The sequence below is a fragment of the Aedes aegypti genome, chromosome 2 (genome assembly GCF_002204515.2).
Source record: "Aedes aegypti strain LVP_AGWG chromosome 2, AaegL5.0 Primary Assembly, whole genome shotgun sequence".
Lineage (NCBI taxonomy): Eukaryota > Metazoa > Arthropoda > Insecta > Diptera > Culicidae > Aedes > Aedes aegypti.
The window spans coordinates 216,503,667-216,528,040 of record NC_035108.1 but is presented as its reverse complement, the minus strand read 5'-3'; the positions used below and the strand labels follow the sequence as shown (position 1 = coordinate 216,528,040).

At 38.5% G+C, this 24,374-nt stretch overlaps 1 protein-coding gene across 1 annotated transcript in view; it reads right to left on the bottom strand.

Moving 5' to 3' along the window:
• Positions 1 to 1,316: 1,316 nt before the first annotated feature.
• Positions 1,317 to 24,374, bottom strand: part of LOC5578264 — a 59,176-nt gene continuing 36,118 nt past the window's right edge. Inside the window, exons 4-5 of the mRNA XM_021843981.1 lie at positions 8,334 to 9,043; positions 1,317 to 2,316 (exon numbers count right to left, since the gene is read on the bottom strand). Coding sequence (XP_021699673.1) covers positions 1,642 to 2,316; positions 8,334 to 9,043 — 1,385 coding nt within the window. The 3' untranslated portion in view covers positions 1,317 to 1,641. The remainder of the gene's footprint in view (positions 2,317 to 8,333; positions 9,044 to 24,374) is intronic.

Sequence of the window (24,374 nt, the reverse complement as noted above, 5' to 3'; positions counted from 1 at the left end):
GTAAATAGATGTGAAAAATAGTAAATTTTTAGTACATCTAGCAACGTGACACTTTTTTCATAGTCTTTAGAAATTCAATTTTTTATCACCTTGAAATGACTTTTCAACCTTCATTTTACTATCACTATAATTATAATTATCGAGTTTATGAAATTTATCAACATTTGGAGAGTATTTAAAAATTTTCATGGGAATATCGAGTTAGAGAGGTAAACTTGCATATGAAACTGAAACAGATCGCATCGAGTTAGCAACAGTAAGCAGTAGTTATCCAGTAAGCAACAGTTATCGACTTACAGAGGGATCAAAGTATGCTAGATTGAAGGGAGCGCGCAATCCATCGAGTTAGGGTAAATATCGAGATACAGAATATCGAGTAAGGGAGAGTTATCTGTAATGCTATTTCACAACTCGAAGATATGCAGAAGAATCATTCAGGTAGCAAATAAGCGTTAAAAAAATCCTATTTGATAATTTGTTTTTAAAACTAGTTAAGCTGGCTGGCTCTGTTCCAGTAGGGACGTAACGTGAGGAAAAAGAAGAACAAGAAGAAGAATAAGTGTAACGGTAGCATTGAAATTCAACATGTTGAGTGCTAACAAGGTGAAAACTTATTCTACTACTTAAAACCAAGATGGCGTTAAAATCCAAGATGGCCGCCAGATTTTTTCACTCAAATTAATACTCCTATTCTTCATCTGTCCCAAATAATACACCAACGATTGAAAACTTGATTCTTTGTTGTACAAAAAAATATGTTTGTATTGATTGCACTCGCCATATACGTCAAAATAGTAGAACATGATTTAGAAAATCGTTCATATCATAGGGTGAATACCTTTGCTCACCTAGTTTTTGTAGCCTATCTTACGCAATTTTTCCTCAGCTTTCTGATGGTGATCTCAGAATTCAAAACTAGCGGTGCGCTAATGATGAAAAATCGTTTTTTCTAACAAAATTCAAGATGGTGGCCAAATTCAAAATGGCCGCTAAAATTTTTTCAAGTTTAAATGAAAGCTATATCCTTTCTCTATACGATACCACTAAGTTTGCTATGTGTTCCAAGCGAAATATGAGACATATCCCGTGAAGAAATACCCAAGATTTATCAAAAAATGGGCTTTTTCGCAAACTGTTCAGCTAGCTGGCGTACGAGGGGTCCACCAATTTGAGAAAACAGAAAGGACCACCCTTAAGTTTTATCGAAAACTAGCGATCAGTGACATACAATTGGAATTCTAACGATGGGTGCCGATGGCGGCCTGGTTTCAGCGAGAATTGTTCAGTACACAATTTAAAGAGAAATGACATTGCAAAATAAGCGCGCAAAATGACATTTCTACTCATATGCGTACTGCGATCGAATAAATATGCTTTTTATACTTTCAGAAAAGTAATGACAAATGCTAATGAGAGCATTTTGAAAAACGCAAACACTAATTTAATGACTGATATAAAAGAAAATTAAACATAAGAGATATACTGGGCTTATTTAGTTTTCAATTTATTTAACATTTTTACACACATATCATTCACAAATTGAACTACTATCGGATCTGTTAGATACCAACTACGAAACCTTAACCTAATAGCTACTCAATGTGTACAAAGTTGATCGATTAAAACACAAACTAAATCCTCTCATCGCTGTTTATTGTACTTTGGTCCTATACTACTGATAGGAACATTGTACGATGATAAACCACTAAAGTAGTTCAAACCGTTATCCGATTTGGCTTGTTTGTTCAGCGCATCAAAATATGAGTTTCTCTCCAGCTTGTTATTGAGATAATACCCATTAGAGGGAACAATTTCTATGTCGTATCCGATTTCTCTCCTTATGGCCGATGCTGACAACGGTGCTGGTCGCAAAATTCTTTGAACTGGAATGCCATTTCGCCGTGAAATCTGAACTGATGATGGATTTACGATGGGACGACTTCCCACATTGAGTCTTTGGGCCACAGATTGCGGAATTGGTGTTTGCGAGAAAGTAACATAACTTGATGGGCGATAACTTTGCGGCGCGACAAATACTTTATTCACTCGAATCACGTTTTGAACTGTGGTAGGATTTGGATTACGTGGTGCCGGAGGAGTTTGAGCTATTTGTGACTTTCCGGCGAAGAACTGCAGACGATTCGTGCCAAGTGGCAAAGGAGACGGTGGAAGGACGCCCGATGGTGGTAAAATAGCTTTAGGTGTCTGAGGCCTCGGTGAGAAAGTTTTAGCATAACCCTTGTCGGTCCACGTTTTCAGCAGCTTACCCATTAGTAGTTCGAATTGTGCTTTGGGCATTGGTGGTGCGGAATTGATCTAAAATTAAAAAGAAATTCGATTGTGATTAATGTATACCAGAATATTTATTTAATTATTCCATCAAGCTATGTAGATAGAGAGATATGAAGAGATACTTATTATCAAAAGTTTATCATTCGTTATTCATTATTTGGTTTTATTGAGGAGTTCAAACCATTTTAAATATAGTTAATTGGATATAATGCAGTAATACACGCATTTTTTTTTTGTTTGATTTAAAACAAGGTTCTTTTAGATAATTCTTATTATAGCCAATATGGCCTTTCAGTTAATACGAGTAAATCAACTATAGTTTTTGGAAAAACGAAGCCGCGATAGAAATCAAGCTTTACGTCTTCCTGGTTCTCAGATAAGTACGTCCGAGTCATTCTAGATTCACAATTTTCCAGAACATCTCTCATTGAATTCAGAGCCAAGAAAGATTACATGACCCTCGGTAAATGCTGGCATATTTTTTCATATTTGCGCTACTGGTATTCGGGTAAGTCTTGGAAGTCCAGAAACAACCGTCGTAATGCCCAATAAGCTGTTTTACTGTCATCCTTTGCTGCAACTTACTCAAGATGATGCCCAAGAAAGTATGTAAACGTGTGCCAATATAAAAATTAAAAATTAATTACTAGCAATTAGCAGGGTAGAAGCACTAGATTTCACCCCTTAAACCATATAATCACAAGATTAGTTAAGTTTTGCCATTTCTCATTGTAATAGGCTGTTTTTCATCACACCTGTCATGAAACGGCCTACTTTCCTGCACTGAAGTATGCAGTGCGGCAATAGTCATTACGCAATTGAAACCAGTGCTGTAATGATCCATTACGCAACACATTCTTATTACGCAAATGTTTTGAGTTGCGAAATGAATCATTATACAACAATTTTCCAGAAATTGTAAAATAATGGTGAATGCATTCCTATATAATCTCTGATACCCTCAAGTGGTCTTCTTTGAAATTGCAAAAAATGTTGTACGTAACTCGTTGCAGAACTCGATTTTTACAGCACTCGTCGTCATTATAAATTTACGACTCGTGCTGGAAAAATCATCATTCTGCAACTCGTTCCGTAAACTAATAAAAAAGCATAAAATGATTTAATTGGGTTAATTCAACCTATTATTCAACTGGACATAGGGTATCATCGTACTTGCCACACGATATACGAATGCGAAAATGACAACTTTGGCAAAGAAAACTCTCACATAATAACTGTGGAAGTGCTCATAAGAACTCCGAGAAGCAGGCTCTGTCCCAGTGAGGTCGTAATGCCAAAAATAATAATATTGAACCAGAATACATCACAGAACACAAAAATGGATTGTCCCGTCAACATGGTATTAAAAAATCGTAGATCATCAAATAAGGGAGCAGAGGGGAGATTCATATCTTACGTCCATTATTTTTAGGTATAGAAAGGATTCAATCTCTCCGTCTACTATCACTATATCCCAAACCTAGTACATGCACTGAAATACTTTCATACACCCCCACTTCCATAAACTATGGACGTAATTTTTTAACGTTCCCCAAAAAAATGACTTTATCTTAGACTCTGATATCTGAGATCTAAAACATTCTATGTGATTCACAAGCTATATCAAATATGCAATAATAAAAAACAATAAAGGTTTGAAATCGAAGCTATGAGTTTTTGTTACATGCTTTTTGTACGATACATTATTTCTATGATTCGCATGTAATCACACATTTATGGTTTATTGCCATATACCTTAATGGTTTAATGCGCAATGGTCGGAAAAAGATAATATTCGGCCAATAATATGTTTAACGCTTTACTCGAAAAATGTGTTTTCTCAGTATGTAATTCATTTTTTCTTAACGTTTCAGAAAGGTTGATGACATACTACGTAACTTATTTTCACTCAATTTGTTTTTAAACGCTTTTTTATAATAAATGCAAAAAATGGTTGAAAGCACTTATTTTACTTAATCGAATTTGATCAAAATGGGTGTTTTCGGCGGTGCAGTTTCCGAATTCAATGTTTGCGCGCGATTTGCTGGGCAGGGCTCCGGGGAAGCCCAGGCAATCGTGTTTTTTTTTTCTCGTGTCGTCGGCGGTTCGCTGGGCAGTGTGGTAGTAATTGATCCCTTGATTCTGTTCCATGTTTCTGTCGAGCAAGCGATGGTCAATCGTGTCCGGTTCGCGTTGTGCGAGTGCAAAAAAAAATCGTGTTCAGTCGAGGATGGATTACAAAATGGTGAGCTCGTTTAATGCTTATAATTACTCATTTGTATTGAGGCAACGTAACGTTTTTGTATTTTCCAAACAAACTATGTATGGTTCGTCACTTCAAGTGTCGACATAAACCCTTTTGCTTGTTGAATATAATTTAATTCTACATAACTTTCTTGTCATTACTAAAAATAACATTTGAATAGTTCGACATTTTGAATATCAACGTATTTTCTTTATCTCCTATCTTAAAATATCTTTTCACCGCAAGACAAAATGCTTAAATAGTTTTTAGTAAAAATTGTTTTCTTTCTTTTCCATGGATCGCATCACCGACCACAGGTGACTCCCAGATATTTTTCCTTCCTCACTAATAAACACCCTTCTCGTGGTGATTGTGGAGATGCAGAGGTATTCTTAGTTTCGAGAAGCAACAATCATTACACTCTAACATTCCTTCCCCATCTCAACTGACTGTAAGGACTTGGCCGATGCCGTTATTGATCAATAAAATGAGATTTGCAAAAATTGCACCTGGAGAGTAAGCGGAAATTCCCATCTTTTATTCATTTGGATCGAATTGCAATCCTTACCAGTTCCAATCAATCACGGAGTAGCAACCATTGACATGTACAGTCAGTCAATGCTATGCTACTTAATCGAGTTTGAATTGGGGTAATAATATTGTGATCGAATTCATTTCGATGGTATTTTCAACACAAGTGCGAACGGGACTATTATTTGACAATACAGTGTTATGGAAACTGAAATATAGTTAAAATGTTTACCTATAGTGTTGCAAGAGACTGTCCGTGATTCAAGACGAGTGGCTCGAAATTCAGACGTTATAAAATACTACTGAATTTGATTTATTTGAACGAGAATTTTGAAAGTACAGAGAAAACTTGAAGCAAACCAAGTAAAAGTGTTATCTAATCACTCACTTCGTTTTTCGCAGAAAAAATGTGCGATTCAAGTATTTCAGCAGTTCGAGACATGAGCGTCCAATCGGATATCTTTGGATTCAATTGAGGTAATGAAAACACTATTCAACTTACATTTCTCATTTTTATTATTTTTATTTTCCGGATTTAAATACAAGACAAGAATTATTAATTTGACTATTTAAATGATAAAAGCTTCTAAGTTAAACAATCGTTATCATTACTTAGATATGATATGTATCTATGTGTTGCATCACAGAAGATTATCTGAATCAAGAGATAATTCACTTAAAATATAATTTGAACATTGATCCCTAGCATCCGGGTATTGATTCAGCACGGTATATGATAAATCAGCTTAGTATGAAAAATATCTTTTAAATAGTTCTAACCTGAAAAGCAGCAAATGTCTTTGCAAATCGTTTTTTGTAAGATCCACGGATGCTTTTTGATGTGCACTATTCAAAATAGCAGCAACATTATTTGATTGAGAGTTGATTTTTATGTTAAAAATCGTTAAAATAACTTAAGGGTAATATTGAATAGTATTAATAATTCAACCAAATGTTGAACCATAAGGTTTCAGAAAATGCAAAGCATTAAGGAAATATTGCATTTCTAAAATATGAATTGTGTACTTTGTTTTATTATCACATTTTTCATTTTTTTTTTTACTTAAGCCAATATGATGGCATATACGTCAAAGAAATCTAAATTTTAGTTTAATTTTAATGTTGGATCATAATAATATGAAACATTAAGTGTATTTTAAAATTTAAAAAAAAAACATAAAATTTGGTAGTTTTGGCCACCTTTTCATATGGAGCTCCACTATTGTGGATTAGAATGAGAATCAGAAAATTGACTTTTTCAAAATATTTCTATAACATTTCTCGGGGATACGACTGTGATCATTATATGATTATATGTATGTTCTAGATTATGGCTCTCAGTACGTTATGCTCAAAAACGGATTTAACTTTTTCATCCGACGTTTCGGACACATTTATTGTGCCTATTGTGCCAGTTAATTCCTTGAAAAAGGCACAATAAATGTGTCCGAAACGTCGGATGAAAATGTTAAATCAGTATCTGAGCAAAACAGACTGAGAGCCACAACCTAGAACTTTATCAAAATACTGAAAATGAAAATCGGTAGTCCGAACGAACATCGACTGGATAAGTGCAGACACCAGCGCAATTCTGGACAAACATTCGATAGGGCCCAAAAGGTCTTGAGCCTTTTTTTTTCAGAAACGTTGCTGTTGAGCCCTTTTCATCCCGCCCACGCTAACTAATACTACTATCAGGAAAATTAATGTTAGCTCTTCCTGATAGATGTATTGGTGAGCGAGATCGAATTGAATTGGGCTCAACAGCGTCCTGCTAAGGCCTTGTTTGCCAATGTCGTGTGTTCTTTGTCTATTATGCTGGTCTCACGTTATCCCATCAAAAATCATTGCTGTGGAAATCAATTCACATTAAATAGTTTTGGTCTTCGTCATTTCAAAGAATGATTCTTTCACTTTCGATTCATACCTATACATAGATTGAACAAACGAATTGTTGAAAAGTTGCAGCCGATAAAACTTTTTCAATTTTTACACTGTTTGCTTATATTTTGTTTACACTGAGCTGGCTATTTTTAAATACTGTGTAAACAAGAGCTGCTGTGCTTAATTACAAGCATCAACTGTAGTTCAATAATTGAAATTAAAAAAAAAACTTAAGTTAGAAAAGCTTTATGTGATGTTCGGAATCCAATGCCATGGGTGCTGAACAGCACTATTACACTGTGATTTATTTTCTCCATTTCATGCGCTTTTTGAATAGCGCCCAAGCCGTTGATTTTAGCGATATAGTTTGTTCGGATAAGTTTCTTGGTGTATTAAACCGCATCTTTTGATGAAAAAAGTTTTGTGATCAATCCACCTAGCAGTGAGATAGAAAACTATTTTTTCAAAACATTTTGATAGACATATGGTGTCTTCGGCAAAGTTGTAGAATTGGCAATTTGAAACAGCTTTGTCTAAGACACGATTTTTCTATCTCTTATACTTTTTGAGATATATGCCGTTGTATGTGAATGACCCCTAGAAATCATATTTTTTACCATAACTTTTTCCCAGGATGTTTAACATTTTTTGTGCTTTCTACAAAGTTGAAGACACCATATGTCTAACTAAATGTTTTGAAAAAAATAGTTTTTCTATCTCACTGCTAGGCGGATTGATCACAAAACTTTTTGCGTCAAAAGTTGCGCTTTAATATACCAAGAAACTTCTCCGAACAAACTATATCGCTAAAATCAACGGTTTAGGCGCTATTCAAAAAGCGCAAAAAAAATTAAACACAGTGATATTGTGCGGGTTCGTCCCGAAAGGATAAATCACCATTTTTCCTACATTTTCGCCATAATTAGAGTTGTTCGGAAAACGCCAATTTTGAGTTGTCAAAATAGATTGTGGAAATTTTAACCTCACATTTATTCGTCAATAGAAGAGAAGTTTATAATTTCGACAAACACCATATATGTAAAAGCGCCAATTAGTTGTCTGTCTTATTCAACTATTATATTGTCTCATCCGTTAGAGATGCCACGCAAGCAGCACCGGATGGAAGTAAATTAGTCGGTGGAATGAACAATCTTCTTTTCAATTTTACTTTCGCTGCGGTTGAAAACTTTTATAGTAGACAACTAGTATTTGTAGGCGTGTGACTACGTGGGCATGAGCTATCATCCTGCGGAGAAATTGTTCCTTGTCTAAAGTTTGCCGTCATCTCAACCGGGAATTCAAATATTTGTGCAGATGACAATGGACACTGAACTGTTTTAGTTTGTTAGCAGTTGATGTTGGCGGAAATAGAGTGTCTTACCTCTTCGTTGAACTTCTGTTTCTGTGCAATGGTTGGCACTTTCAGACTACTCGTCAATCTTGGTGGAAGCAGTTCCAATCCGACTGATGGCGCGAGGAAAGTTGATTTTACCGGATCGAAGCCTGACTGCGGGTCGGTTGAAAGAGTTCCTAAACTGGAGACATACACTTGATTCGCTGGATGTGTCACGTCTTTGCCCATGTGAGCCTGGTAACTACTCTCCTTATTGAATTTTGATTGGAAAACGCCGCCCTTCACACCACCCTTCGATGGAATAAGGTTTTCCTTGATGCCATCCTGGCCGAATGAGGGTTGATTTCCTCCAACAAAGTCTAGCATGTTAAAGCTGAAGCTGTTTTTCCCATTTGAGGAAATATCATCGTTAAGTGAGCTCGGCCTCACGTTGTTGAATGGCACATCATCAGCAGCAACAGCCGCCATCATCTTGGACATCATTGGGAAGCCAACCATCGACATCACGGCACCCATCATTTTTCCAAAGTCTGTGGTGGTCTTACCAAGTTCTTCGTTCTTGCTGTAATAATTTTCACTTTCTGCGCAACGAACGTTCATGTACCAATCACAAACAAAGTATCTTTGATTGAACAGGGTGCCGTTTGGACAAAGAAAAGCAAATCCTGAACCGGAATCGTCGGTATTGGCACAAACCCGGAACACTTGGCATCGAGCTTCCACGTCGGCGTAGTATCCTGTTGAGGAGGAATAAAATATGTTAATATATAATACATGTAGTTAGTTATAACAAAGTAATATTCCTTTTTTATTCATTTTCATTTTACAGCGTTTCATGGGGTAGTAAGAGCGTAAGTCAGTCTCAAACCAGTACCATAATCCAGGATAAAATCAGCGGAATGGCTCATCTCGTAAAAAGTACAAATAAATATTTATTGATAGAACATTTTCAAATCATGAATGGTGCCTCTTTTTCTCATATTCATGACCCAGTAAAAATTATGTTTTTTTGCGAAAATTGCGTTTAGTTCATGCGTATATTTGTCGACTTTTTGAAGCAGTGATTTCTATCATTATGACGCTACTGAAAACTCATGCCTCATACAAATGTCTCACCCCGGATTACGGTAGTCAGAGACCATCGAAAAGAGGAGGCTACAGTCATTGGCGTAGGTACAGGGGGTGGCAGGGGGACCGGATCCCCTCCAGAATCCTCCAGGCCCCCTCAGAAATTTTTCAGGATATCATATATGATATGAAAATAACAATCAAAGAAACGTGTTTAATATCCCTTTCGGGACGGACCACATTTGAGTAATTATTTCAAAATTTACCTTATAAACACATCATCCCGTAGAACAAAACTTTTTTTTATTTTGGCTATTCTATCAATCCATGAACTTTTCAAAGTCAAATTCAGACCAGTACAATTGTGCTGGTCCGTCTCCAAGGCAGTCGATGTTCGAAAAATAAATTTTTTTTCTTGAATTGTCACGCTTTTTAAAAAAATTTGGACCCGTTTTTTTTTATTTCGTTATTAGGGTGCTCTTTCGTGGAATAGGGTGACCCAAAACTCAGAAATAATATTGTTTTTTTTTCATGTACAATAAAATTTAAAAAAAAAAAATACTTTTATTACGTATAATTAATACACACTTAGTTTTTATTTCGTTGTTCGGTAGACATTCTTACCGAAAACGCCCTGTAAATGAAAAACGAACTGAAGTTTCGGTGTTGCTAACAAGCTTTACCTAAAAACTTGAAAAAATAGGAAAATCATAAACATATTTATCTTTTTTTTACCGAAATTGTCATTACATCTACCGAAAAACTGTAAATCGTCCAGATTTACTGTAGACTGTAAACTTTTACCGTACTTCAGTACTAACGCAACAATGGTTTGCCGAACAAATTGTAATTTGTTCCAAACACCAAGCATGCCGCCATATTTGTTTCAAAGCGCAAAACGACGCGTTTTGATTGTGTCCGATGATTTTTAAATGATGTGTTCGAGATCATTTCTTAAAATCAAAGTAAGATGAACAAGAAGAGCGTTTGGTTCTTATACGTAAGTATGATAATAATATTTTCTTGGAAATTTAATTAAAGAGCTGGAATTTGCTATTTCGTTGTGGAATTCGGAAACATGAAGTTAATTCTGCTCTAAGAAGTTTTATTGTACACCGTGTCCAATATATTCTCATACAAATAAAAAACACAATTATTGCGTTTCAGTAAGTCGAATTTTACTATCAACTGTATTTATCGAAAGACATAATACCATAAATCAATCAGAGCAAATGTTTCGAAATAACTCCACCTTTAACCCTTTTAATTAGCTCTAGGCGTTTTTCGAAACTGTCACAGGCGGCACGCACGACTTTCATGGGCATTTCATTCCAAATACGATGGATTGCGTTTTTGAATTATGCCAAATTAGACACTTTGTGCTCGTTTACATTCAACATCATATATGACCACACGAAGTAATCCAAAGGATTCAGATCTGGTGAACTGTGAGGTCATTCATCTTTCGCCAAAAAGTCTGTTAAATTCTCCCTGCACCAGCTCTGAACGAGATTTGCTGTGTGGGAGGGTGCTCCATTCGGTTGGAAGACATAATGGTCTCTTCCAAACATTTTTTGAACATTTGGCTTCACAATTTTCTCCAAAACTTCCGTTTTATAATACACCGCATTGACTTTAACACCTTTTTCGATAAAAACGAGTTGTAATTTACCGCGCATACAAATATCACCCCAAACCATCACTGAAGCAGCGCGTTGAAACCGTGGAATGTTCCTATCTCTGTCTGACACATTTTTCGACGAGGCGGCCCAGATTCTGTCGTTTTGGACGTTATGGGATTGTTGTAAAACAAATAACTTTTCATTGGAAAACACAAACTCTTCTCCAGCGTGCCGGGAAAGGATGAGTTTGGCTCTTTCGAACCTTGTTTTCTTTGACGGTTCTGAATCTCCATGTACTTTACGTTTTTTTAAAGCATGGTATTTCAGGTCACTTTTGAGGATATTGTGCATGGTCGATTTTGAAACCCCCAAATCTGCAGCCATTTTCCGCATAGAACGCTGAGACTTTCTTCGGATCCGTTCTCTTACAACCTTTATCACTCGTTTAGTCCTAACTGAACGTGCCCGGCCGCATTTCTTCCGGTCATCCAACGAGGAAGTATCACGGTACCGTCTGATGGTCCAGTAGACAAAATCTCGCTTCACACCTTGGCTTTTTAAATTTTTGAAAATAGCGTCTGGGCGCTCTCCATTCACAAACTTTTTTATCACAACAGCTCGAAACTCTTCCATAGTCGATTACAAGTGAACACGGAATGAAAAAAATCATACACAGTGCTCATTCATTAGTGCAAAGGTAGAGCAACTTAACACCAATACATTGATGATAAACGATCCCTTCTTTATACGACGACGCAGAAAGGAAAAAGTGTATGAGAATATATTGGACACGGTGTACTTGTGAACTTCAGAATGTAGAATAATGCATTAAATGTCTATTATTTTATACATGAAGTGAAGACGAATATGAATTCCCAAAATAAGTTAATTTGTTAAATTTATCATCAATATGAATTTTCTTTTTTATTCATCTGGAACGAAATACTGACTGCCTGCTGTAATTAATTTTACACTTTGCTCGGTAATCGTTAACGAACAGTTAGTAATATTTTGACAGCTGTGTTTTGACTTCAATTACTGAGCGTTACTGAGCGCTCAGCGGTTTATATTTCTTTAAAAAAATATACCGTCTGGACTCTATGGTTTTGCATGGTTTGAAGAGTTTACTGTTATGGCTATCTTGCCCCCAATATCAAATTTACTTTATTTTATTTTATTTTTTACATCGAGTACTTACTTGATACTTGATGGGCTACAATTCGCTAAGATAAATTCGCGCCGAATGGATGAGTCTTCTCCAGTGGCCTCGGTCCTGGGCCAATCGCTTCCAGTCGCCCTGAACGTTAAGTGCCCTTAAGTCCTCCTCAACCGCAAAAAGCCATCGTGTGCGCGGCCTGCCACGAAGTCGGTGGCCTCGTCCAGGTTCTCTGTTGAATATTATCTTTGCTTGTCGTTCTTCCGGCATACGGGCAACGTAACCAGCCCAACGCAGCCTACCGTGTTTTATCCGCTTGACAATATCCACCTCTTTATACACTTGGTACAACTCGTGATTCATGCGACGCCGCCAGATGCCGTTTTCTAGTTTACCGCCGAGTATTGTTCGCAGCACCTTACGTTCAAACACCCCGAAAGCTCTCCGGTCGACTTCCTTCAATGTCCATGATTCATGGCCATATTGGACAACCGGAAGGATCAGTGTCTTGTATAACGCGAGTTTTGTTTTCGTTTGCAGGCTACGGGACTTCATCTGGTTACGGAGCCCGTAGAAAGCCCGACTCGCAGCTGCAATACGGCTTTTCACCTCGCGGGTAACATCATTATCGCATGTCACTAGTGTTCCAAGATACACAAATTCTTCCACCACTTCAAACTTTTCTCCCCCTAGCACCATTTCGCTATCACTAACACGTTCGGACCCACGTTGACCACCAGCTATCATGTACTTCGTTTTTGTGGTGTTGATCGTGAGCCCAATCCTCGCTGTCTCCCTCTTGAAAGGCACGAACGCCTCTTCCACTGCCCGACGGTCAATCCCGATGATGTCGATATCGTCCGCAAAGCCAAGGAACATATGAGAACGTGTGATAATGGTATCGCTTCTCTGCACACCGGCTCTCCTGATAGCACCTCCGAGCGCTATGTTAAACAGCAAGTTAGAAAGAGCGTCACCCTGTTTCAATCCATCTAAGGTTACGAACGATGACGAAATCTCGTCCACCATCCGCACACTAGATTTCGATCCATCAAGCGTTGCACGAATCAGTCTAATCAGCTGCACCGGAAAGCCATGTTCGGACATAATTTGCCACAACTCGTTTCTTTTCACTAAATCGTACGCTGCTTTGAAAACTACAAACAGATGATAAGTCTGCAAGTTGTACTCCCGGAATTTATCTAGGATTTGACGCAGGGTAAACATTTGATCCGTCGTTGATCGGCCCTCTCAAAAACCAGCTTGGTATTCGCCGACAAAGGACTCCTCATACGGTCTCAATCTGTTGAACAGAATTCCAGACATGATTTTGTACGTCGAATTAAGGAGTGTTATCCTTCGGTAATTGGCACACTCCAGTCGATGCTCTTTCTTGTACAAAGGGGAAATGAGACCTTCCAACCAACTAGTAGGCATTTATTCTTCCTCCAATATTCTCGATATGATACGGTGAAGGAGTTCGTGCAGCTGCTCACTTCCGTGTTTGAGAAGTTCGGCCGGGAGCTCGTCCTTCCCAGCAGCCTTGTTGTTCTTCAGCCCATTGATAGCTTCCTTTACCTCATCTAGCGTTGGAGGTTTCACAGCCTGTCCATCGTCATCGATTTGAATTCTGCTACCAGATCCACTTCCATTATCTCCGTTCAACAATGACTCGAAGTACTCTTTCCACCTGGGGCCACCATTGTTTTATCCGTCAGCAAGTTTACTTCGCGGTCGTTGCACATGGCGGGAGACGGCGCTGTTTTTCTCCGCACACAATTTACGGACTTGTAGAACCGTCGCATGTTGTTCTGTTCCATAGCTTCTTGTGCCTGAGCAATTATTGTCTCTTCATGCTCCTTTTTCTTTCTGCAATGGATCCATTTTTCGGCTGCCCTTGCTTCCTTGTACCGCTCTCTGCTCAGACACCAGCATCCGGCTTCTTGCAAGGTTCTTCTCGTTCGTCATTCTCTGGCACTCCTCGTCGAACCAACCGTTCTTTGGTCTCCGCTGAGCAGTACCTACCACTTCTCGTGCTACTGTGCTCACCGCTCCGTGGACTGACTCCCACAGATCACTGAGGATGACGCTTTCGTCGATTTCGCTAATTCGCTCGTCGAGCTTTTGATGGTAGTCTGCTGCTACACCATCTGCTGACAGGCGTTGGATATTGAAACGCAACGATTGTCGATTTCTAGAACTCGAAACGGTTGATAATCGCGCTCGAATTTTGCTTACAACGAGATAGTGGTCTGAGCCGATATTAGGACCCCTGAAAGTTCTAACATCGTTGACATCGGAAAAATGTCGGCCGTCTACCAGAACATGGTCGATTTGGTTGCAAAATTCACCATTTGGGTGTTGCCAGGTGTGCTTGCGGATATCCTTGCGTGCAAAGTAAGTGCTACTGATGGCCATCCCCCTGGTGGCAGCAAAGTTCACTAAACGTAGGCCGTTGTCGTTGGTAACAGAGTGAAGGCTCTCTTTACCAATGATAGGGCGGACGAAGTCCTCTCTTCCGACCTGCGCATTAGCGTCGCTGATGACAATTTTCACGTCGTGTTTTGGGCATTCTCCATAGGTCTTGTCGAGACAATCGTAAAACGCGTCCTTCACGTCATCGGGTTTGTCGTTAGTCGGTGCATATACGTTGATCAGGCTGTAGTTGAAGAACTTGCCCCGAATCCTCAATACGCAAATCCACTCGTTGATCGGCTTCTACCTAATAACGCGCTTCATCTGCTTCCCGATCACTATTAAACCGACTCCGTGTTCAGCTTTATCGCCACCGCTGTGGTAGATGTTGTATTTGACAGCGGTGTTAGCGATGGGGTCTACCGCTCTGAATTCACGTTCTCCAGATCTTAGCCAACGCACTTCCTGAATAGCAGCTACGCACACGCCAACTTTTCGCAATTCACGAGCCAAAAGGCTCACTCGTCCTGGTTCATTTAAGGTCCTGACGTTCCAGGTACCGAGTTTCCAATCATAGTCCTTATTTCGTTGCCAGGTCTGTTGCCAAAAATAACGTTCGTTTCTTCTTCTTTCTCCATTTTTCGTGGTGGATAATTAATTCGGTATGCTACCTTACCGGGGTCATGCTACCTACATCACGTTGATGGGACTGCCATCTTAGGTGTAGCTGACGTGATACAGCGTTTCATACTCAGCCGCTGGATGCCAGAACAGACGCTGTTTGAGCCGCACCTCCTGGTGTACAGACGCCCAAAACGCACCTCCTCACTCTAGCTGATGTCAGAAGGACAACAGTGCCCAGGCTGCACTACCAGCTAAGTACGCAACCCTTAGCTGTCGGTCTTTGTCATCATTTGACCCGAGGAAGCGCGAGGTAGGAACTTGTGAGGACCAGAGCTGTGTTGGTCGCTCCTTCCTGATTGTCGACTCACCATTTTGCAACGAGTATTTTGCTTAAAATTGAATTTACGTCATTATAACATTAGTTTTAAGCTGGGAGGGAGGCACAGATACTACACACGAAATATTGAACAACACTTTTCCAAATTGCCAAACTCCCGGCTCACCAACGACAATCAAGGCAGGCTTGGGAAAAATCGCTAGTTTTCTTTTGTTGTGTACCTTTGATCTTTCTGGACAAATTTGGAAAAAGGGCCATAGTTTGATGTGCATTTAATTTTAGTTTTGATTGGAAAACAGTGAAAAGATGCGTGTCTCAATACTTTATATTCGATCTAATTAGAAGGTGCTATCGTGGCATTGCTTTTGGGTGTGCCGGAATCAATTTTCAATCGATTGTTGTCAACTTTGTTGAAGTGCAAAAATATGTTTTGTTCAATTACGCGCTTTTTCCATGTTTGTCCATTCTTTAAGATCTGGGCTCACAGTGACAGTTCGTGACAGCAGAATCTCGGCTCACTATGACGTACATAAATTTTGTATTGGTTTCTCACTCCCAGGTTTTAAGTACTTTGTAGGACTGAAAGAACTAAGACAGATAGCTAACATATAAAAGAGAATTCAAAAACCCTTTTAAATACGCATTGTCAAAATCAGGTCATTAATCATATTAAAGCATGAAATTGCTTTTTGAAAATGTTACAAATATTCCAGCTATTTTAAAATTACAAGAAACAATCAAATTTGTTTTCGAATGTATTCAATTATTTGGAAATTATCATAATTGAAAATAAAGGAACTGACAATGCTTCTAATAAGTCAATCCATTAGACAGCTGCGATCAGCAGGCTTTTTGGTTTGCCATGAGTTTTTAAAGTTTCACAATCGGTGTGACCGTTAGGTTACAAAAGTAAATGTAAGACTCTGAGGGACGATTCAACCCCCTACCCCATCTGTCACGCTTTTTCCAATACCTAATACTCTCACACTTTCATTGACCCCTCCTCTAAATGATGAATGTAATTTTTAATGACCCCTGACCACACTCGTAAGTTTTGTTTTCCCTTTCGTTTCGGTTGCATGGGCACTTTTAGCTGTCAACCCTACTATGGAAAGTTTCCTGGAAAGCATTATGTACGATTAAGACCTTTGACGGGAACATCACACGAATCAATGGACTAGCATGCAACGCCAAATGGCACAGTATGATACGTTCGTGACAAAACCGAGCTGAAGCGGGAATTGAGCCCACACTTCTTTGATCGATGCAGCTAGTTACTTTGCAACACAATACGCATGACAATGAAGTCCAGATTTCAATTTTTAATAAATCGGTCTCTAAACTCAAGATATGGATAATATATTATTTTAGGTATTGCGCATTTCTTTCACCACTGGACTATCGCAGAAGTTTTTACAAGTGCGGAAACGCCAATAAAAGTGCGCAATGGCATCAATTCGGGTAGGTATCTTCGGGGGACTTATGCTTTGTAAATCAGAGAATAAGTGATCTGAAGACACCAACGTGATTCGATACAATCCCGAACTTTTATTCACACTTTCGCACTTATTAGGCCGCACTTCGCAGTCCAGTGGTGAAAGTAATACACAATAAAAGAAACGAAACGTATTTTTTATATGAGCGGATAATCTAGACTTCAAAACTTCATACATTGCTTAAAAGTTTAACTTTAAACTTTTGCAGTACTATAAAATACTATAGTACTGCAAAAGTTTAAAGATTTTCTTTATAAATATTATAGCAGATATTGAACCAGCATGCATTGTAGAACACCAAAATGGATTATCGAAGCAACATGGTATTGACAGATTATCAAAGCAAGGGGACATTCAAATATTACGTCCATTGTTTTTAAGTTAATCTAAATCCATCCTATGTTATATGTTACAAGTGACTTTGCGTATTCATGTTGCATACACTAGAGCAGCGAGCTCGATTTGGCGCACGGGGGTCACCTAATACCTTTAGGGTCGTTGGGGGACCACTTAGCGTCCACGTACGGACTTCAAATTTTAACCTGATTTTTTTCTTACCAAAACGAGCACTTTACAATGACGAACTTATAACATTTTGCATTTTCGAAAAATAAGGGACGGCCTCTGTACACCCGCCAGAAACGTGAAGCGACAAAAGTCGGCCGGTGATGAATGTGTCAAAAACAAATACATGCTGATAGGCGGAACCGCGACAGAGTCCGCCTGGGAAGCAGTGTTACGATAGACGGGGATACTTTTAAGGTAATTGATGAGTTCGTCTACCTCGGATCCTTATTAACAGCTGATAATACGGAGACACATCATCAGTGGAAGTCGCGCCTACTATGGGCTCCAGAAGAAGCTGCGGTCGAGAAAGATTCACTCCCGCATCAAATGTACCATGTACAAAACGCTTATAAGACCGGTGGTCTTCTATGGACATGCAGTATAGAGCTTAGTGACATTTGAACACACGTAGACTAGCATACGCTCGTCATACACAGTTTGTTTTTGTTTTCCTCAAAGAAACTTGCACACGTTTTCCAGACTCATCAAAATGCATATGAAAATATTACCCAATTTGAATTTTTTTTACCCAGATTCTGGGTGTTTTTCGAGACAGAGTGCATGATATTTTCCTCTAAGGTTCACTACTACATCTACACTAGGGCACCTATACCATTGGACGTGATAACCACTATGGACCATGCTGGAAGAGGACCTGCAAGCACTTGGAGTGTTCGATCGAAGGGTGCTTAGGACAATCTTTGGCGGAGTGCAGGAGAACGGTGTGTGGCGGCGGAGAATGAACCACGAGCTCGCTAGGCTCCACGGCGAACCCAGTATCCAGATGGTTGCGGAAGCCGGAAGGGTGCGCTGGGCAGGGCATGTTGCAAGACTACCGGACAACAATCCTGCAAAGATGGTGTTCGCGTCGAATCCGGTTGGCACAAGAAGGCGGGGAGCACAGCGAGCTAGGTGGCTAGATCAGGTGCAACAAGATCTGGAGAACGTGGGCCAAAATCGAAGTTGGAGAGACACAGCCATGGAACGAGTAAAATGGCGTAACATCCTTAACGAGGTTTTATCAAAATAATTGAACTAAATTGAACAGAAACACCAACTAAATAAATAATAACATTGAAGGTACGTAACCATGCTGTTCTTACATTTGTTCTTCAAGTGCCAAAATGCTTATGCAAACTGTCTCGTGGAAATCCGGACTTGATTGCGAGTAAAATAGCTGCCTCTTTTGCTTTCTCCACATCCGCTAGACATTTAGATTCCAAATCATCCACCTGAGACGGATTCGAACCGTCCAGCAAATGTAGAATCAGAAATCAATTGCGTGTGTCAGAAATCCATACGAATTATTAGATGAATGGCGAATGAATAGACTAGGATATTGACGACATCCAAAACATTTCTGAAAAGTGTACGTAAACAGTGCTGAAAAGTAGACCTTTTCAGCACTGTTTTTCTTGTTAGGAAAAGTAGGCCATTATGTCGTAAATCTTCTGTATAAAAAGTGAGCTGATTTGCAACGGGATAACAAAATAATTATTTTTACAATTTCTCATCGTAAAAGGCTGTCTTTCATCACACCAATCTGCCATGGAACGGCCTACTTTCCTGCACTGAAGTATGCAGTGTGAGAATAGTCATTACGCAACTGAAACCAGTGTTATAATGATTTATTACGCAACGCTTTCTCATAACGCAAGTGTTTTGAGTTGCGTAATGAATCATAACACAATAATTATTTTTAAAAAATTGTAAAATAATGATGAATGCAGTCCGATATAATTTTTGATGAACTCGTTGCAGAACTCGATTTTTACAGCACTCGTCGTAATTATCCTCGGCAAGCCTTGTAAAAAAAATATGACTCGTTCTTTAAATTCATCATTCTGCAACTTGTTCCTTAAGCTACTATTATGCAACAATTTGCAAAATGATGACGAGTCGTACATTTATTCAAGGAGGCTTGTAAGACATGAGCCAGCCGAAACTTTTTAAATCTGAAATACCGTTTTGACTCATATTCCGAACACTTAAGGCCAACAGGGACTTCAAATGCATCTGATTGGTATACATTGGCTGATATTTGTGTACATTTTAATTTCTTCGCAAAGTCTAACGGTTAGCTGTTGGGTGTACCAAAAATAATGTTGATTTTATTAGTTTTAGTATTGTTTTAACGTTAAAGTATGGTACAACATTTTGATTCAAATGCCGAACACTGTGTTCATTCTGTCTCATATTCCGAACGCCTTGATTCAAATTCCGAACAGCACGAATAAATCGTATTCAAATGAATAATTTGGCAAATAAATAAATGTGAGCTTGTTCTACTGGTTACAAACTACAGAATCATCACTACTCCCACGGTATAAATTATATTGGAGACGTTAAAATTGAATTGCAATTGACTGGCATTTCCTTGTTATTTGGTGACATATTTCAGCGAAACATTTCAACCAAGTCGCCATACAAAAACAAAGTGTTCGGAATATGAGTCTGTTCGGAATTTGAGACAAAACGGTATGAACTATTGCGTGTGCTGAGAAAAATAATGTGTGAAATATTTCACTGTAACTTCTACTCAAAAATTTGTAACAACATTTTGCTTGAAATTTCGAATACTGTGCTCATTCTGTTTCATACTCCGAATACCTTGGTTCAAATTTCAAACAGCCTGAATTATGAGAGTTTGAAATTAACCCCTCTACCGACAGCTTCATTTTTTTTCCACAATAAAAATATTCAAACCTTGATAACTTTTTTGTTTATCGACATTTTTGCACCATTTTTTCACAAGCCCCCAAAAAACTCTTCTTGTTTAAGAAACTATGTCGATATCTGTCATTGGTGATTCTGGTTTTAAAAATATTCCGATGTTCCTTGGGGGACCGATATTCTCCATATAAAATGTCTTTGGCGACCATTTTGCTTTACGTCAACTTATCGAAAAACTAAAATGTGGACTATATAATGAAAGGTAATAAGGAGCTACTCTGAAAAAATCATATAAATCGCTTAAGTATTCTAGGAGTGTCCGATCACGGACAGTAGTTGACGAGGGCAATCCTTCCGGTTGAAGGATCCCTGCTTCGGTGGCCAATTCCTCTTCGGAATGCCAGGGATGATCGGCCAATTCCTTCTCCTGGAGGAATGCCTGGGATGTCGATAGCTCAGACTGTGAATATGATTTCTAACAACAGTCCTGAAAAGGACTACTAGCTGGGCTGCTTCGGTGAGAGAAACGCTTTGGGTATCGGTTTTCGAACTACGACGGTTTATTGCGCGTGCCATACAACGGCTAAATACTGAATACTGAATGAATATCTGTGCACGCAAGGTCCTTAAATAGGCTGCAGGTAGAAGGAATCATTGCATGCACAGTGAAATGGCTTTGGTGGGAAATTTCCAGTCTTATGTACTACATACTGGATGCTGCAATCGATGGTCCGGGTGGTGTGATGATGGAGAGCTCAAGTTTGTCGATAGGGTTGCGTGAAGTAGTGTGTGTGTGTGTGAGGTTCAGGTAGAAAAGGGTGAGGAGATATCTGAAAATTACGATATGACGTTTTTTGATGTTTTCGAGATTTTTATTTAGCCAGCGTGGTACCAGACTCAAAGACTGGTACCACTGACTGATATCATTACTCAAAGACGACTGCTCCAAATTGCTTCATTTTTTCACAAGATACTCTCATTAACATATTGTTTCGAAGAGTAAATATCCGAATACGATAAAAATTCCGTAGCCTGAGATATTTACGTGGGTTATAGTTACGCGTCGGTCCACCAAGGAATTTTGAAATATCTTAGGATTCAATTGACCAAGGATCAATATCGACACAAATTCTAAAATTAGAAGAGTTTTTCGAGAGCTTGTGAAGAAAAGGTGCAAAAATATCGAGAAACAAAAAAGTTATCAAGGTTCGAATATTTTTATTGCGGTAAAAAATGAAGCTGCCGGTAGAGGGGTTAATAATACAGGTATGAGTTAGTTGTTGCAACCTCGAAGTACAGAATCGTTACAACTGTTTGGTCCAAATTAACGTTTAAGGCTTTAAACTTGAGATGCAAATCACAATCCTTTCCACGAAATTTGTCAACATATATAAATGAAATGTTTCATCGAAATCTCCATACGAAACTCGAGTGTTTGGAATATAAGTGTTTCCTTTGTATTTCAGGCCAGCCATGTTGTATGCTGTACCAATATGGACTAGCTGTTGTAATACCAGGAAGAAAGCTTTGCAGAGAATTCAAAATAAAATTTTGAAAAAGATTCTGAAGCTTCCTCCCTGGTATAGTACCAATGAGTTACATAGAATATCTAATGTTGAAACTTTGGAACAAATGTCAAATAAAATATTAAATAATTTCAGGCAAAAATCGTTACAATCTTCTTTTGCCACGATTAATGCGTTATATGTTTAGGTTAAGTTAGGTTAAGTAAATTCAAAGCGTTTTTTATTCGCTTATAAGCAGGTGAAATCAACTCACCTGTAGAAAATTTGAACTGCTACGGTAAATGAAATGTAATATTTTGTTAACAGGAAAGTGGCCATTTTAATAAAATCTTAAATTTATTTTACCAAATTAGGATGATAGTGTTGTCTAATAACACAGAACACCTAGTTATAAGAAGTGAATGTAATGTTACTAATAGAGATATTCAAAAAAAAAAGCGCGGAATCTAGTACAATGCACGTCTCGTGACCAAAATGGCCTGGCAACTATGGATTTGGCAATCCCACGTCTAAGGCCAAGGAAAAGGAGCCTCGAAATGGTCTGAAACGAGCAACGCTCCCATAAGAACCGCGGATGCAAACAGCAATCCGTGGATACGAGTGGGAAAAATGAAAGCCGAAACCGAAGACAGTGAAGCGAAAGGATAAAGACGATACGAGGCAGGTTAAGTATCAGTCATTCAGACGTAGGTACCGAGCATACAACTGACCAAGATTGGTAAAAAAAAATCCTAAAGAAAGATGCCAAGCTAAATAGTACAGCCAATAAACAATTGATATAGAAAGTGCTTGGCGATAAAGTCAAAATGAGATCTCTGCCTGCAGAAGCGACTGTCCAGTGCAAAAACAAACTGGATAAGATCACCGTTTCAGCGGAGGTATCGGCTGCTCTTAAAGAGCAGTGTAAAATCAAAGTGGCCGGTAAGTCCATCCGCCTCAGGAGTCCACAGGACACCCAGATGTTTGTGATACCAATAATACGATGAACTTGAGCATTAGAGTGGTTCAAAAAATCGTTTTTTGCTCCCCACCGCTAATTCGATTCAAGATCAAATTCTGAGTGTCCTCCCAAAATTTGAACTCGTTCGGATTAAAATTTTGCACGTCTCAAAGTCAATGTGCAGTCCTTCAAAGTTTATATGGAAATTACTATGGGAAAAGCAAGCAATTAGTAAGCCTCAGTAATTAGTTATTGTTTTTTTATATGAGTTGTAAAATTTTGGCTATAATAATTGGGCTTATCTGCAGGCATCACTGGATATATGCAGTAAAACATAGTAGCCATGATTTATGTGTGCTTTCTTTCGCGCCAGATGCAGCAATGTTGCCTGTTCAAAAGATAAATGAGCACTGTTGAAGAATTTGCGATTGGATATAAATCAATAACTAATTACTGAGACGTCCGATTTGAAATCGGTATTGGGCAAAGTTGTAGCTGATTATTGTATCACACAGTATCAACGTAGCTCAAATCTTTAAGAGCACATGGGTAAACACTATGACCGATTGAATGATTTGCTTGCTTTTTCCATAGTAATTCCCATATAAACCTTGAAAGGCTTGTGCAGTCTCAATTTTCATCCGAATGTGCTCAAATTTTGGGAGGGCACTCAGAATTTGATCTTGAATAGATTGAGTGGTGTGAAGCAAAAACGATTTTTTGAACCACTCTATTGAGCATGCTCAGCACGCACACTGAACATGCAGCTGCATCCTGAATTATGTTACAGTGAAACCTCCTTGAGTCGATGTTCCATGACTCGATAGCGATTCATGGAACCATACTAAAAACAAAATTTCATGGTTTCATGATGTGGTCCCCTCAAACAGCTTTCCATAGCATTTGTGTTCCATGACTCGATATTTCCATGAGTCGATGATCCCTTCAGATATCGACTCATGGAGGTTTGACTGTACAAAGACTTAGAAAAAGGCAAAAAGTCTTGGAAATGCGATGTCCTCGATACAAGTAAGCCGTGCAGATGATACGGCAGTGAATACCATAGGGTCATCGATTGTAAGCAAATTGCAAAACAATTCTGAATTCTGTTCAAACAAAAATTTCAATACGTCATAACGAGAACTAATGAATCCGTAGCTTCAATAAAAATCGTTGATCGGTCGATTTTTGAGGAAGTTTTATCGTCAATATGATAAAAAATCATTGACTCCACTTTTCTGAGGGGAAACTAAATACATCCAGAAACATGAAATTCATACAAGTAATCATGATGGACCAGAGCCATTGAAAGGAAAATCGAAATTGGTTCTCAGGTTACCGAGATCAGCTTGAACATTTATTTCCCACCTTTTTCATATTGCGGTATTTGACTCGAGCAAAGTTAGTGGATGTTTCCTTTATAGATAATACTAGTTTAAATTCCAAAAGGTGTATTATCAGATGAATACAAAAGATGTTATCAATAAAACTATGGGACCAAAATATAGAGACCGAAATTTTCTCTCCGATTCCCATAATTAATTTGCCCAATTTTGACTATATAAAGTTCAATCTACTCCAAAAACCGCGCTGTTCGGTCTGCTTCAACATACAACAACAGCATATCATAGCCTTTATGGTTTT